Raw genomic sequence first — 13,944 nt, forward strand, 5'->3', positions numbered from 1 at the left:
AGATCTGATTTTCTTTCCAGAAGAGTCACAAAGGAATTAATTGTCCATAATCTAAGAGAAATCATGTATCCAGCTTCCTTAGTTACGTAAAGCCTGGCGACTGACAGGGCTTAGCTGTGCTGGAGGCACAGGAAGGCAGACGGGAGCAGATTCTGGCTGCTCCTGGATCCTCTTGTGGCACCCAGGTCTTATCAGAGCGGGATGCATTAGGCAAATGTGTTTCTGTTGCTGGTACAGCTGAGCACTTCGGTCATTCGGGTGGGCAAATGACCAGTTTTAAGGTAAATCAGTCTGATAGCAAGAGGTTGACAGCACCTCCTGTGCCTCCAGTGTTCTATCTGCTCTTGCTTTGTGCGTGGGGGGACAGATCTGCCACTGCCCACCTACTCGCTTTGCCTTGGGATGACGCAAAGTCAGCGTACGGCAGCTCCTGCGACAGGTTCATGGCACAGGAAGAGCAACCGGCCTCGAACGTGCCAATGAACGTGGCCTTCACTAGGTGTTAGGAGCCCCAAAGACAGACCTCCTAATTTCACTCAGCAGTAAAATCTGTAGATATTTATAAATATTTTTATAAAATGGAACTCAGGGAGAAGATAAATATTTATATTTAGCATAATTTTGTTCCTTTAGGCCTGGTATTTTAACTCTGCAGTCCTCGAAGAAATCTAAAGGATTTAGCTTACAAAAGCAAACGCTCTCGGAAGGTTTAAGCTGAGTAAACAGAGAGGCAAGAAAGACACTTAGATGTGCTGAAAACCATGGCTGAAGATACATAACTGCACAGAAATTATGTTCGTTATTGTGTGTCTGAGAACGAGTTTGTCCAGGGTGTGGTGAGCTGGTTCCTGTGTTTCAACAGGAGCTGTTGCTGACCCAGCAGAGGGCACAGATGTGTTTCCTGCATTCCCTATCGGGTGCTCACAGTCTCACTTTGCCAGCGACTGTCACTCAGCGCTGCTGCCGCAGCTGCAGCATCACAGGCTGTATGTAACTCAGGCAAGGTTTATGGGAGAGGCAAGAACTTTTATTAGACTAATTGATAGAGTTCAAAGCTTGTTTGTCCCAAAACTTGCCAGTTTTTCCAGGTGTGTCAGGTGGTTAAATAAAATGTGTTATCTGCCATTGTAGATGTCTTGCATAGAGTCACCATTGAGAATACTTTCAGAATGTTCTTAAAATACTAATTTCTTTTTCTCGCAATGCACGTAGGAGGTAGGTAAGCAGTCTCCTAGACTTAACCTTTAGAAGCGGTTCAAGAGGTTACGTAATTTTCCCAGAGCCAAACAGCAAACCAGTGGCTAAACAGAGTTTCAAACTAAGGACCTCATCGCTTGAAGAACACTTGCAGCCTAGGAATGGAGAAAGTCCCCAGAATCACCAACATACCAAAAATGTGGGACCTCGACCCTTGTTCCAAAGGAGAGGTGTGGGGGGGGGTCTGTTTGTATCTAATTTCCTCTCTCTGACAACTGACACATGAAAAAGTTGTTCTGTTTTCAGAATGAAAATGGTTTTGCTTGTATGTTACACTGTCCTTCTGAAAATATCAACTGGACCCGTTTTGGATTTTCTATTGGAATATTTTCTGATTGATGTGATGATGTCTAGAAAACTGAAACTGCCTGAAGGAAAAGAAAGAGTTTTCCACCTGGCAAATTTAAAGGAAATACTTAGTTTTCAAACTGCTTGATTGAAAGTGTTTGGTTGAATGGACCAAAAGTCATATTGTAAGAAAAATTGTGGGTGTATAAATGTTTTCCTGGTGCACCCTGCATAGTGGAAACAACAGTTCAGGGCCCACAAAGATCTCCTTTTGCATCTCTCAGTACAATAGTGGTTTAGTTGAACGGTTGCATGAAAGGAGATGTAGTCAGTGCAGGATGCCTGGACCTCAGTACGCAGAGGAAACTGTTCAGAACCACAACCACCACAAGAATAAAAAAGCATCATCAGAATGAAACAGCCTCAAAACAAATTTTCTTGGGCAAGTCTAGCAAAACAAAAGGAAAAAATTGGATTTGGGCGATGTCAGAATGTTTTATTTCCATGGCAAATACCAGTAAGAAATCTGGAATTGAAACTTAACATTTTTAATTCATAAACCTAAAGCTTGTGGAAATTTCCTTTTCCTGACAGCTTGGAAAGAATAGATGTTGAAGTGCAAATTCTTCAGTGAAACAAGGATCCCAAACCCTGTGGGGCTCTCCTATGAACTATTTCTACTATTTTCCCCGATTGGTACATTTTAAGTATAGGGATGTCAAAGGTACAGAATAATTGTTCTGTTTTGTGAATGGAACAGGGTCTATTGAGTTACTCACCTCTGTGGTAAAGAGTTAATTAGACACCTTGGTAGTTGTAAAAAAACAACAATGTGAATGATCAAGTCAGACTTCTTTTCGTTTTACTCGTAATCAGACTTTTGTTTCTTAATAACCAAAGGCCAGCCCAGCAAGACTTACTCAGAGGAGAATTCACAGGAAGGTAAATGAATCATGATGTGAAACTCCCATTGCAACAGAGAAGTGATTTCAAAACTGAAGTGCCTAGAGATAGGCGCCGTGTTTGCAGAAAATCAAGTGTAAGACAGAAAAATAGAGAAGGTCAGGCTGATCTGTTTCTAAATATGCTTTTTCTCCCCTTTTGAACAGGTACAGCAATGGAGGACTTGAATGGCCCATTCCCACATCTTACTGAAGAACAGCAAGGTAAGGGTAGCACACAAAGATCAAAGCTTCAGCTCATTCACAATACACACAACAGTGTTTGCTGGGGTGGCCACAAGTAAATGAAACTTGCTTCCTCTGAAAAGATACTCCATCCATCTCCTTGCTTGTGAAAGACAGACCAGCAGCCAGTTCCTGGCTCTTCCACAGGGTTCTCATTAGGCCTTGGGCATGTACTTGTGGGAATTTAGATGCAAGGAGGAGATTTTGCTGTGTATTAAATGCCTCATAAGCTATCTCAGGATCTTGGTATCCAGCCCTTTGTGTGTTTGTGCCTGTCTATAAAACAGCATGGTCAGAACAAGCACCTGATAAATAGCTAGAAATACTTCCCCTGCCTCTCTGAGACGATAGACATCAGTAACTTGTATGGACTATTGACATTTTTCTACCGCTTTCTGGCAGACTGAGTTGCCTTATGCAATACAGCAGTAGTCTGTACCCTGTACGCTAATATGCTGATGTTGGGCAGCCTGTTAGAGTCTGATGCCTGATGTTAGAGGCTGACTTTAGAATCTGATAGAGTCTGAGATCTGTCAGGACAGCCATACCTAGCACCACAGGAACGCTACCACACAACCCACTTCTGCTGCTCCACAGTGATTTGCTTGTTTTTCCCCCCAGGCGTCTTCCAGAGGAGTTTTACTGCTGATGCCAAGTACTTGGAGAACCATGAGAAAATGAACCAGTCCTTCTGGGAATCACTTGTAAAATGTTTAGCCACCACCAATCCACCTATTCTGAATACCGAAGAACAGAACAATGTAAGTTACTAGAGAAACATGCATCTTTTGTATGACATGGTTATACAGATACTTTTATACTTCTCTGATACACTTGGGGGAGAAAAAACCTACAGTCCAATTGTTTGATATCTAACACATGCTAAGTGCTGTAAAAGGGCACTTAGATAAATGACACTCAGGCTCCTGCTTTTTACTTTATTGTTCTCCATGTGAAAAAGTAACTGGCTTTGTATAAATTCCTCAGGATCAGTTTAGCTCACTGTTTTCTAGGCAAGACCATTGGTAGTGACATTTTGCTGCAAGATACAGCATGTCCATTTTTAGACCCTATATTTCTCCAGCTCTTTAAATAGCCAACTATTAACACACCTTTTTCCCAGTTGACGGCTCTGCTCTGAGTTGCTGAATGGAGTTTACATTCTCTTCCCACCTTTGGCATTACTCTTTGTCCATGATTTTCAGCTTGTATGGTGGGGGCAGGGAATTACATTTCCCACAGATGGGGTGAGATACATTCATCTGTATAGCAGGATATGTTTTTACAGGCTGTATTTTATTGGAAGGACTATTTGTAAATATACTTCCCTTTCTTTCAGCTCCTCAAGAGCTGCAATGTCCTGCCTGGAGGCTGTACAGCCTGTCTGAAAGCCATAGAGAAGAAAGGAGCCAAGGCAATGGCTGTTCTTTACCTCTTCATGAAGACAACCAACCCATCTGGGTATAGGCAGCTGCCCAGCTGCAAGGAAAAGGGTGAGTCCTACCTGGCTGCTTGTCAGCTATTTGATTAAAATTACTGCAGTGCCAGTGGGACTTGACACCAGCTTGAAAACGCTGATATATTCTTGGAAGTGACTATTGGTGAACAACTGAAATGTCTCGAAATACTGCTTAGAAAAGTCAGTTAGGTACTGTGATGATGGGAGCTGAAGTTTTTTCTTTAGTTTGACTTGGCTTCTTTTGGGGAAAAAAATCCTATTAGTTTAGGGAGAGAGGATGTCCTGGGATGATGATGCCAAAGACATTTTTCTGTCTTAAAGTGGTGCTGCAGTATTTCTGTCTAGATGAATTCATGACACCCAGGATGCCTTTTTGCATGGGCTGTTATCCAGCCAGCCTGGACCATTCTGTGCACTCATATTGCAAAGAAATCAAAAAATGATGAACGTATTCTTGCAAATGACCATAGAACACGTGTAACAGTAACTACAAGGAGTGGATAGAGGATGCCCCTCAGGGTGCTGAACCTGACAACAAGATACAATGTCTGCACTGTACTTCTCACTTGCGTAGTTGTGCAATAAGAAACCAAATGCAGTTCCACAGGGTCCATAGACTCATTGTCTTTAATAGGTCACTGCTGCATTCACTTAAGATGACCCTGGATTTAACTGGAGATCCTCAGGGAGATCCTGCTTCTGTTTCTGCCTTGATCAAATCTGTTCATGAAGGGGAGAGACCTCCCATCCCGGGGAGCAGCCCAGCTTTGCTCGTCTGTCGGATTAGGGAAGCTGGTCACAGCAGGGACCCCCTTCCTGCTCCTGTACAGCGAGCAGCACCGCGCAGCTGGGGGAACTGTGTCCAGCTGCATTCGTCCAAATATTCCAGCTAATAATGAAGAGATGCACAGACCTGCTGGCCCTCAGAGCTGAATGTGAAGGTGTTAAGAACCAGCTGCAGCTCCAGCCTCCCAGGCCAGCAGCCGGCCAGAGCCCGGCGCGGCACCCGCGGGTTCGTGTCCCGCGTGGCTCTGCGGGCGCCGCTCTGTGCCAGCAGAGGGTGCTGGCACCGCGCACACGCGGGGAACCGGCGCAGAGCGCGGGCTGACGGGAGAAGCGGCCCCGGGAAGGGTGAGCAGCTAAAGCGCCTTTCAGCTGCTATTGCTGCAGGGAGCGAGAATTTTCACAGGGCAAATTAAAGGCCAGAATATGAAACTTCAGCCATCTACCACAGCCATTTAAGAAAGTCTAGACAGTAGTGTATAAGATGCTTTCATTCGTAATGCTTTGTACTACTTGTGTGCAAAAACCACAGCTGAAATAAGACTAAGGGTCTTTAATAAAGCATTGTGAAATCTGTTATTCTAATGTTTTTTTCTCTATGTATAAAACAGATGAAAAATTCAAACTCCTGAAGCGATTGGAAAGGAATCTCATGCTTTCACAAGGGGCAAAAAGAGCTGAAAACTCACCCCATGAGTCCATGGATGAAGATATACAAGGTAACAAGATTATTTTCTTTTTTCCTAACACACAATTTAGTCCGATTGCACATTCATGAGAGACTCACATCGGAGACTTGCAGAAATTCAGTAACAATTTTGCATAACTCTGAAAAAAAGTAAGAGAATATTCAAAAGGGAGAACACAGAAGATAATCAGTACCTTTAGATTCAGCAGCAGCAAAACAGTGGCTGCCTCTGCTTTTGTGACAGTTGGAGGTTTCAGAAAGGTACAACCCTGCTGCAGGATTTCTTGCCAAATATAAGATCATCACTTCTATGATCTTCAGTGTATTTATGGACTAGACTGGGGTGTCAAAGTCATTTTCACTGGGGGCCACGTCAGCTTCACTGTTGCCTTCAAAGAGGCGAATGTCATTTTAGGACTGGATAAATATAACTACTCCTACATTTACAGTCCAGGGGGGTTGTGGAGTCTCCTTCTCTGGAGACATTCAAAACCCGCCTGGACATGTTCCTGTGCGACCTCACCTGGGCGTTCCTGCTCCAGCAGGGGGATTGGACTAGATGATCTTTTGAGGTCCCTGCCAATCCCAAACATACTGTGATACTGTGATACTGTGTGATTTATGGAAAATGAGAGAGACTAAGAAGTGACAGGCAACATGGGAGTGATAATGCTGATATTGGCTTATTGTGTTGTGTAAGGTCACTAGCTGATTAAGATCGAATGAATTGCATTTAGAAATAATATTTTCAAACTAATTGGCAGTGCTGATGATGTATGTGTTTAAAATAAGAACTTTCCTATTATACCCCTTTATACACCATTATTATATTATGAGCAAACAACTACAGTGCTGTTGTTTCTGATACTGCTGGCGCATTTTTATTTAATATGAAGAAGAACCATTTTCTCTCTCCAGACAGCGATGAGGAAGATTTAGGAAAACAGAAGACTGAAGGCAAATTACTTGGAGGTAGGACAAAGTGACAATAGTATTGATTTTTACTAGAGACAACTAATATAAACCCTCTTCTGAACAAAGGTGTATTAACAGGTATAGACATAACAAAAGGACCAGTCAGAATTTGGTGGTAGGAAGGGCATTTCCCACAAGATAAAGCTCAAGTAATACTGACACTCAGCCATGCCCTGTGGTTTGAGTCGGACCAGGAGAACAGCAAAATCTGCTGTGGTGGGAGAAGTCCTGCTGCCTGGGTTTGCACAATTGCCATTGAAATGCAGCAAAAGAGTTTTGAAAGTATCTAGCACAGCCACTAGCAGGGTCTGCAGTCAGCCCTCAGTGCTGATCATCAGCAAGGACCTTGGGTCTCGTTCCTGAGGCTTTTCCTTTCCTTCCAAAGGAAAGATGGAAAATAAGCACAATGCAGATAATGTCTTGTGTCGACCCACAGAAATAGCTATCAGCTTGTGGCATAGAACCATAGATGTAAAAAAGTAAAGGTTTTAATAATTTAATTAATGTCTTAAGTTGATCTTAGCCCAGATGTAAGAGCAGATAATTTAAACTGACATTAGGTGATCTAATTCTACCAACTCCAGCTATTGTGAGAGATGGAATATGGAGAGTTAATAATCCATTCATGTTTCCCACTTTCAAACTGTGTAACTCACAACAGAGCTGCCCTCTCTGAGGAGTCAGTCGGTACCTACCTTGTCACCTTTACACAACCACAATTTCAACAGAGCTGCAGGGGTTAGGACAAACAGCAAGGTATGGATACTTATTATGGATATTAATCTACATCATATTTGTGTCATATTTTAGGGAAAGCAGCAGAGGTTGCTCCCTATGGACATTCAGGTAAGAGTTTCCAGATAATCTCATCCTGCTGGAAGACCGTAGCTGCAGTTTCTGCTTTCTGACATGCTTATATATTAAAAAATAACCCTCTTGCTGTTAATTCCTTGGTTTTCAGTTAGTCTGGTGTTGGGGCTGGGCATGGTGCAAAGGTTTTGTTGCAAGCTTCTCATAGTGGCTACTATGTAGGTCTGCCTGGTTCTCACAAGATCAGCTGACAGCAGTTGTCATCCTTTTTAGGGGAAAACCCAGCAATTCTGTTGAGCAACTATTTGGTCTTTCCTGAGAAAGCTAGGCAGTTCTCAACATTCCCCTCAGCCCTGCAAGACTGGGGGGAGCTGGAACCTGGTTTCTGCAAAACAGCGATACTCAGCTCTGGACGCTTTCCTCAGTCGGCTCTGAGCACAGAGCGCTCCCCAAGAGGAGATGCAGGTGAAAGTCAGGTGACAAGCGGCAGAGTACCAGCTGAGGGGCTTGCACACACAGCCAAAGGCAAATTTCCTTTCATCAGGGACTGCTGAGCAGCAGCAGCACAGATGTAAAAGCCCAGAGCAGGAAATTTTCAGTGGCTTGATGGCATTACCGTCATCCCTCCCACTCCGAGGCCAACATGACATTCATTAGTTCAGAGGCAGACAGCCCAGCAGACCAGCCTCTTGGAGAGGTCACCTGCTCAACCAACTTTTATGCTGTGGTTGGGCAGGCTGCTGTGACTTGGGCTGTTTCAGCTGAGGACAGAGCTGGGGAGAAGACAGAAGTCGCAGCACAATCCCTAGGAGAGATTTTTGAGTGACTTATCCCCAGGGAGCTACATAAAATACCAGGGTAGAGAAATATATTGTAATACAATATTCTCCCCACCTTGACAGGGGCAGAAGGAGGATTACAGGACACTGAAAACATTTAGCTAGTGCAGGACGCTGTGCCTACTGCATTGGACAGGCACAAGCGATACACACCTGCAGCTCTGCTTGGTTCCAGCTTCAGTTCTAGCAACTGAACATTAACACAGAGGCCACTGATCTTCTACTCCCCAGCTATTTCAAAGACCCTTCGATCGCTGTGAATTGTCAGTTTTATTGTTTATTTAACATCTGTTCTTATGCCCTCTTAACTTCTTTCATTTCCTGTCACTTTCAAGTGCTCTTGTGTCTATACTGAGTCACCAAATAGTGACTACTCGCTGTGCTTGCAAGTGTGCAATGGTGGGAAACAACATGTTTGTAGTTTTACCACCAGAAATAGTAAAACTAAGTTGCTTTTCAGAGATTACCAGAAGAGAAGATTCAGCTGGGGACGGTAAGTACAAACAAGCAAGCAGAAGCTTTTCTTGTGGATGCTGTCTTTCAGGACTGAGTTTTGTTTAGCGATGCTATACCAACTCCTTGATACTGAGATATTTTGTAATCAAAAAGCAGAAGCTTGAGAACAGTTATTAAAATGCACTGTAATGCTTTATTAGAAAGAATACTGTGCAAGTTGTTCCATGATACAAAGTTACAGTGGGACTGCTGCATTTAGGAGGGAGAAAAATACAGAACAGACATTGAATTGATGTTCTGATAAATTCTGCATCTATAGATCATTCATACCACTGCACAGAGGAACATCTGTGAGTCAGAATTGTGCAGTGCTACATTAACATTAATAGTCCAATAAAAGAGTTTGTCCCCAAACCAGAACTTGATCAATCCAGAATGCTCAAAGAATCAAAAATTAAAAAATGTGACTCCAGTATCTGGTGACCCAGAACAGAATTTCTTGGCAAAGCTCAGTTGCTTCATGGTTCAAAAGCACAATAGCGTAAGTCTGCAGCTCATCTGGAGTACACTTCCAGCACTCTCCTTTACATCCTTAGAGAAAATTAAATTCCCTGCCAGGCAGCGGTTGCCTGGCTGCACAGCCCAGCCTCAGTGAAATCAGCATCCAAAACTTGTGACGAATCAACTCCCTAAGGCAAACTGCAGCAGGCTGCCTAAGGGTCTCCTCAAGCGATCAACAAACAGAGGGAAAAACTTCTGCCTTGAACACGCCATTGGAAATCTGGTAAAATATTAATCTCTTTCTGACTTCAGACAATACAATCAGAGAAATAACATAATTGGGCAACTCCTCTCACAATCAGTGTAGAGCAAAATGCTATTTAAACCTCTAAAAATACTCAGCTTGTTCTTATGCTCTTCTGTGTATTAGTATAGCTAGCTATAGGAGACTAATTGTCAGGTACAGTTCTTAATTTCAGGGGTGCAGAAATACTTCAACATCAGCCTTAAGCAGATTGACGGTACTCACGCGCTTCATGTTGGTTAGATGGTCCTATTACTGTAGCTGTGATTGTGCAAAGCACCCAAGAATCAAACCAAAGCTCCCTTGTACTACTGCTTTACTCCCCCACTGTAATTCTGACACTATTTGTTGTCCCAGACTAGACAGAAAATACACAGTTTGCTTTAAAACAATTATGTATTTTTAATGCAACCATCTGATTATGCTTTAAACAAGCAAACAAACAAACAAACCTTGTTCTTTTTGGGGTGATTTTAAAATTGCTAATTTGATTTTTCTGAAAGGCTTGCAGATCTTTCCTTTGAACAGACCGTTTTACACATATTCTGCTCTGAGAATCCATTTCAGATAAAAAAGGGAAATCAACTTTAAACTCCTTAATTTCAGAGTTCCATGCCAATAAAAGTCATTTCTTTTTTTGTAGCATATGAGAACACTCGCCTCCGTCAGTGGGCAGTGCGGTGGATGGGCATACGGAAGGATGGTAATTTTTCTTTAAATTCAACTGATGTCCCTTCCAATCCCTAACATTCTGTGATTCTGTGTTGTCAACCCTGTTGAATCTTAGTTCACGAGTAAGATTTCTGGTTCAAGCCTCCCCCCCTCGCTTTTTTGATGTACTTTGTTGAACTGCATCAAGGTTTCTAGAGGACAGGTCCTCATAACAACTTGTGTACATGTATGTTTTGCAGTTGATTTTGGTATATAAGACATCTCGTGGAAATAGACTTTATTTGCTGGGTGATACACTGTACTGTAAGGTGTATTTGTAAGGGCCATGCCTACAGTTGTGACCTGATTTTCCCTCTCTATTTCAGATGAATTCTTTCATTTTGTCATTCTTTGCTTTGCAATTGGAGCTTTACTAATTTGTTACTACTACTACAAAGGTAAGGCAAGACTTCAACAGAAGGATAAATTGTTGTACACTAGAAAAATGAAAAAAGCCAAACATTTACTTTTTTGCCTTAGATTGGACTATTTCTCTTGGAACTGGTTTAATCACCTTTGCTTCCCTGGAAACCACAGGGATATACTTTGGTCTAGGTAAGTGCATCTACGGCAGTTAGCTCTGTATCCACACTGAGGCTGCAAGGTCACACGGTCATTAAACTACGCACGTCTATGAAACCGCTAGTGCTGAGATTCCATAAAGCGTCACGTAACGATCCCGTAACACCTCATTCACATTTACGCAGCGTGGCAGGAGACAAACGCCTGAGTGACACTGAAGGGAAAGGTTGACTCATTTTTCGTTCTCAGTGATCACAAGACCCTGAGTCACCTCTTTCTGCAGCAATGGCTGAATGCTCAGTTGCCATGACAACATATAATTTTAGCAGCAAGGCATCTTCCCAGACACACTCTAGAAGGTGCTGCGCACTCAGGCTGCCACTCGTCCCCCTGGGACTGAGGAGGCTGGACGCCCTGCGGAAGAGCAGCTACTGAAAATGGTATTAAAACGTGGGCATTCTTCACAGTCCCTAGGGGTGGCATAGGAAAGATGCAACTAGCAGCAAGTTAAGGCTTCCCAACTCAAAACAGAAGTCTCCTTTGTAATCTTGTGCTAATATTTTTGGTAGATTGTGGACAGTTCTCTCAGGAATCAGCCTTGTCACTACTTTGTTATTAATGATATAGCAAAAATACTTGTTTAAACAGTAATCTTGTGTTCACTAATATTGCAATATTTGTTTTTTGCTGTTTTTCTATTTTTTATGTTTTATGCTGCTGTCCGTCTCATCTTGACTAAATATGTTTGTTTTCACAATTAGTGTATCGAATTCGGAGCGTACTTGACAGTTTCGTTCCTCTGATCGACAAATTCAGGCCAACAGGTAACAGTGATGATCTTACTGACTGCATGCTTATTCCCTAGACCTTCCTGGGTACTTCGTTTTGGGCAAGTCTTAAGACTAACTTCTCTAAATTACAATTCCCTGTCTTCTTTTCTTAATTAAAAAAAAAATAAATAAATCACTGCAGTTCATTACAGCTGCTTCGGTATGAAAATTAATTATTCTTGACTCTTTCCATGTAGGAGAGCATTTTCACATTTTTAATACTCTGCCCTGTATGAGGTATTAACTATTTCCTCACAACGTCTGAATAAGAATTCTGTGGCTCAATTAAAAATCAGGGAGTGGGGGTAGGTTTCTCATCGGGTCTTCAGACTCCAGTCTCAGCTTTATCTGTGTTCATGAACACAAAATATGAAGAATGCTGAAAAGCTGTGTAGATACCTGACAACTTGAAACAGTCCTGACAGTCTCCCTTTTCTCCATCATGCAGGTATGAGGAAAGCTGCCTAGGAGGAGTATTTCAGGAGAGCTCCACAAAATCCTGCTGCCTGAATTTCTGGGATTAAAAGAACTGGTTCATGAGGCAAAGATAAAAATCTAATAGCTGATGTGAAATATTAAACCACAGAAAGACATCATTCCCGCAAAAACAAGGCTGAAACTGCGTTACAGCATCCCATTCTTTCTTCTGAAGTGTTGTGTGGCTCAGCAGACCTCCTAAGACAATCTAGTTATAGGTTTATATTTAATTCCATTAAATATAAACACATTGTCCTTCCCTCACCCACGCAACTGTGTTAGTCTGCCTATGCTGTACCAAAATCCAAACAATCCAAAACAAAATGACCGATATTATCCTCAGCTGGTTCAGGATTAGGCTCTGGATGCTTCAGTAGGAATCTTGGCAGCCACCGAGCCGCCTCCTCATCACCCCTTGTGATGCTGCGCACCAACAAACACCAGCTGCTTGCTTACACAGTTGAGCCCCAACAGTGCAATAGCACTGGAGCAGATTAATTTATTGTGGCAGAACTCAATGCAGTGGGTGTATAATGATTTCACCCAGGGAAAGCTGGGTGAGATTTTACACACAGTGACATAATGGTGCAGTAATGAGACTATTAACAGCAGCAAATTTCATCTCTTCTGAGAGGAAAAATAAAGTGCTTGATTTGACTCAACCCCTAATGTTTTTCTTTCTTCGAGTAAAATAAGGTGCAACTTAGACATTGCTTTCATTTCATAAGGACAGGTTACACATTATATATGTAGGGCTAATGCAATCATAAGCATACTGAAAAAAAAAAAAAAAAGGTACAACTTTACATTTTTACTAAAATTTAACGTCTTCATACCTACAGGAGGAAGGCATCAACTCAGACAGAAAGAGCTATAAAACATGAAGTTGTAAGGAAATGTAGATTAAAAGTCATTAGCCCAAACAGCCCAGAGTTTTAGAGAAGCAATTTCAAACCTTGCTTAGACCATTAACACACTTTTTATTTGTACTTAATTTTAAATTTTAAGCACCAGTGTTGATCATTCTTGCATGTTGCAGTTCCATTTGTACATCAGAAATACCAGCTATCGTTTGCAGGCCTGTAGCAACACAGCACAGCAGTTACCAAACACATCAGGGATTAGATTAAGTAATAACAATGAATAGAAGTTATTTTGTTGTATTTATGTTCTCATTTACATGTACTATTTACATGTATTTGTAGAAAGCCTGTTATACCAAAATACTGTATATTTTGTGTCATTAGTCTGCAAATAAATTCTTGCTGAGACCAGTGTACCATTGTTAATGTCAAATGGCTTTTGAGTGAACTGAAAACTCTGCATAGTCACCCTGCTCTGATGTAAACTGCTTTTTTAGTTTCTTCTGCTGTATTAATATCTTTCTGAAAGGTAATTTGTGGAATAGTCAGGATAAGAAACTTATTTTAGTACGAAATCCTTTTAAATTTGGTACTCTGCAGTAAAAAAAAAAATATATATATATATATATATATAATACAAATATACATATATTTAAACAGAAGCTGCTTAAAGCAAAGCATTTAAAAATAGCAAAATATTTTAAAAAAATCACCCAGTGGAACCCGTGATGTGAGATCAACAGATCACCCAACATAGAGCAGCTCACATGAGAAGAGTCAATCCTGTAGAAAAAAAGCAACTTACACGTTCAGCCGCATTCTCTCAGGTATCAGGGAGTTTCCTGCTGTTCTCTCAGATCCTTCTTCTTGAGTCCATCTCAGCAGTTTGAACATTCCCGCCTCTCGCCAAACAGCAATGCTCTCGTTCTGGTCTCACGTATCACCTTTGCTGCCGCATTGACCAAGCACTCAATAATATGATTCAGGTTCCTAT

At 41.9% G+C, this 13,944-nt stretch overlaps 1 protein-coding gene across 1 annotated transcript; it reads left to right on the plus strand.

Annotated features, from left to right (window-relative positions):
* The first annotated feature begins 1,290 nt into the window (after window positions 1-1,290).
* TMEM40 (transmembrane protein 40) lies at window positions 1,291-13,364 on the plus strand. Its single transcript, XM_021283234.2, has 13 exons — window positions 1,291-1,427; window positions 2,655-2,711; window positions 3,354-3,493; window positions 4,072-4,225; window positions 5,586-5,693; window positions 6,581-6,634; window positions 7,448-7,483; window positions 8,747-8,779; window positions 10,191-10,250; window positions 10,585-10,656; window positions 10,739-10,813; window positions 11,542-11,604; window positions 12,059-13,364. The coding sequence occupies exons 2-13, from the start codon at window positions 2,663-2,665 to the stop codon at window positions 12,076-12,078; spliced, it is 864 nt and encodes a 287-aa protein (XP_021138909.1). The 5' UTR covers window positions 1,291-1,427; window positions 2,655-2,662; the 3' UTR covers window positions 12,079-13,364.
* Window positions 13,365-13,944: the final 580 nt, after the last annotated feature.

This window comes from Columba livia, chromosome 10 (genome assembly GCF_036013475.1).
Source record: "Columba livia isolate bColLiv1 breed racing homer chromosome 10, bColLiv1.pat.W.v2, whole genome shotgun sequence".
Lineage (NCBI taxonomy): Eukaryota > Metazoa > Chordata > Aves > Columbiformes > Columbidae > Columba > Columba livia.

Bases quoted from the DNA above. Each gene is read 5' to 3' on its own strand.
- TMEM40 (XM_021283234.2), top strand. From the start codon at position 2,663: ATGGAGGACTTGAATGGCCCATTCCCACATCTTACTGAAGAACAGCAA. The intron at 3,494-4,071 runs GTAAGTTACTAG...CCTTTCTTTCAG, and splicing joins ATACCGAAGAACAGAACAAT to CTCCTCAAGAGCTGCAATGT. The intron at 11,605-12,058 runs GTAACAGTGATG...TCCATCATGCAG, and splicing joins CGACAAATTCAGGCCAACAG to GTATGAGGAAAGCTGCCTAG.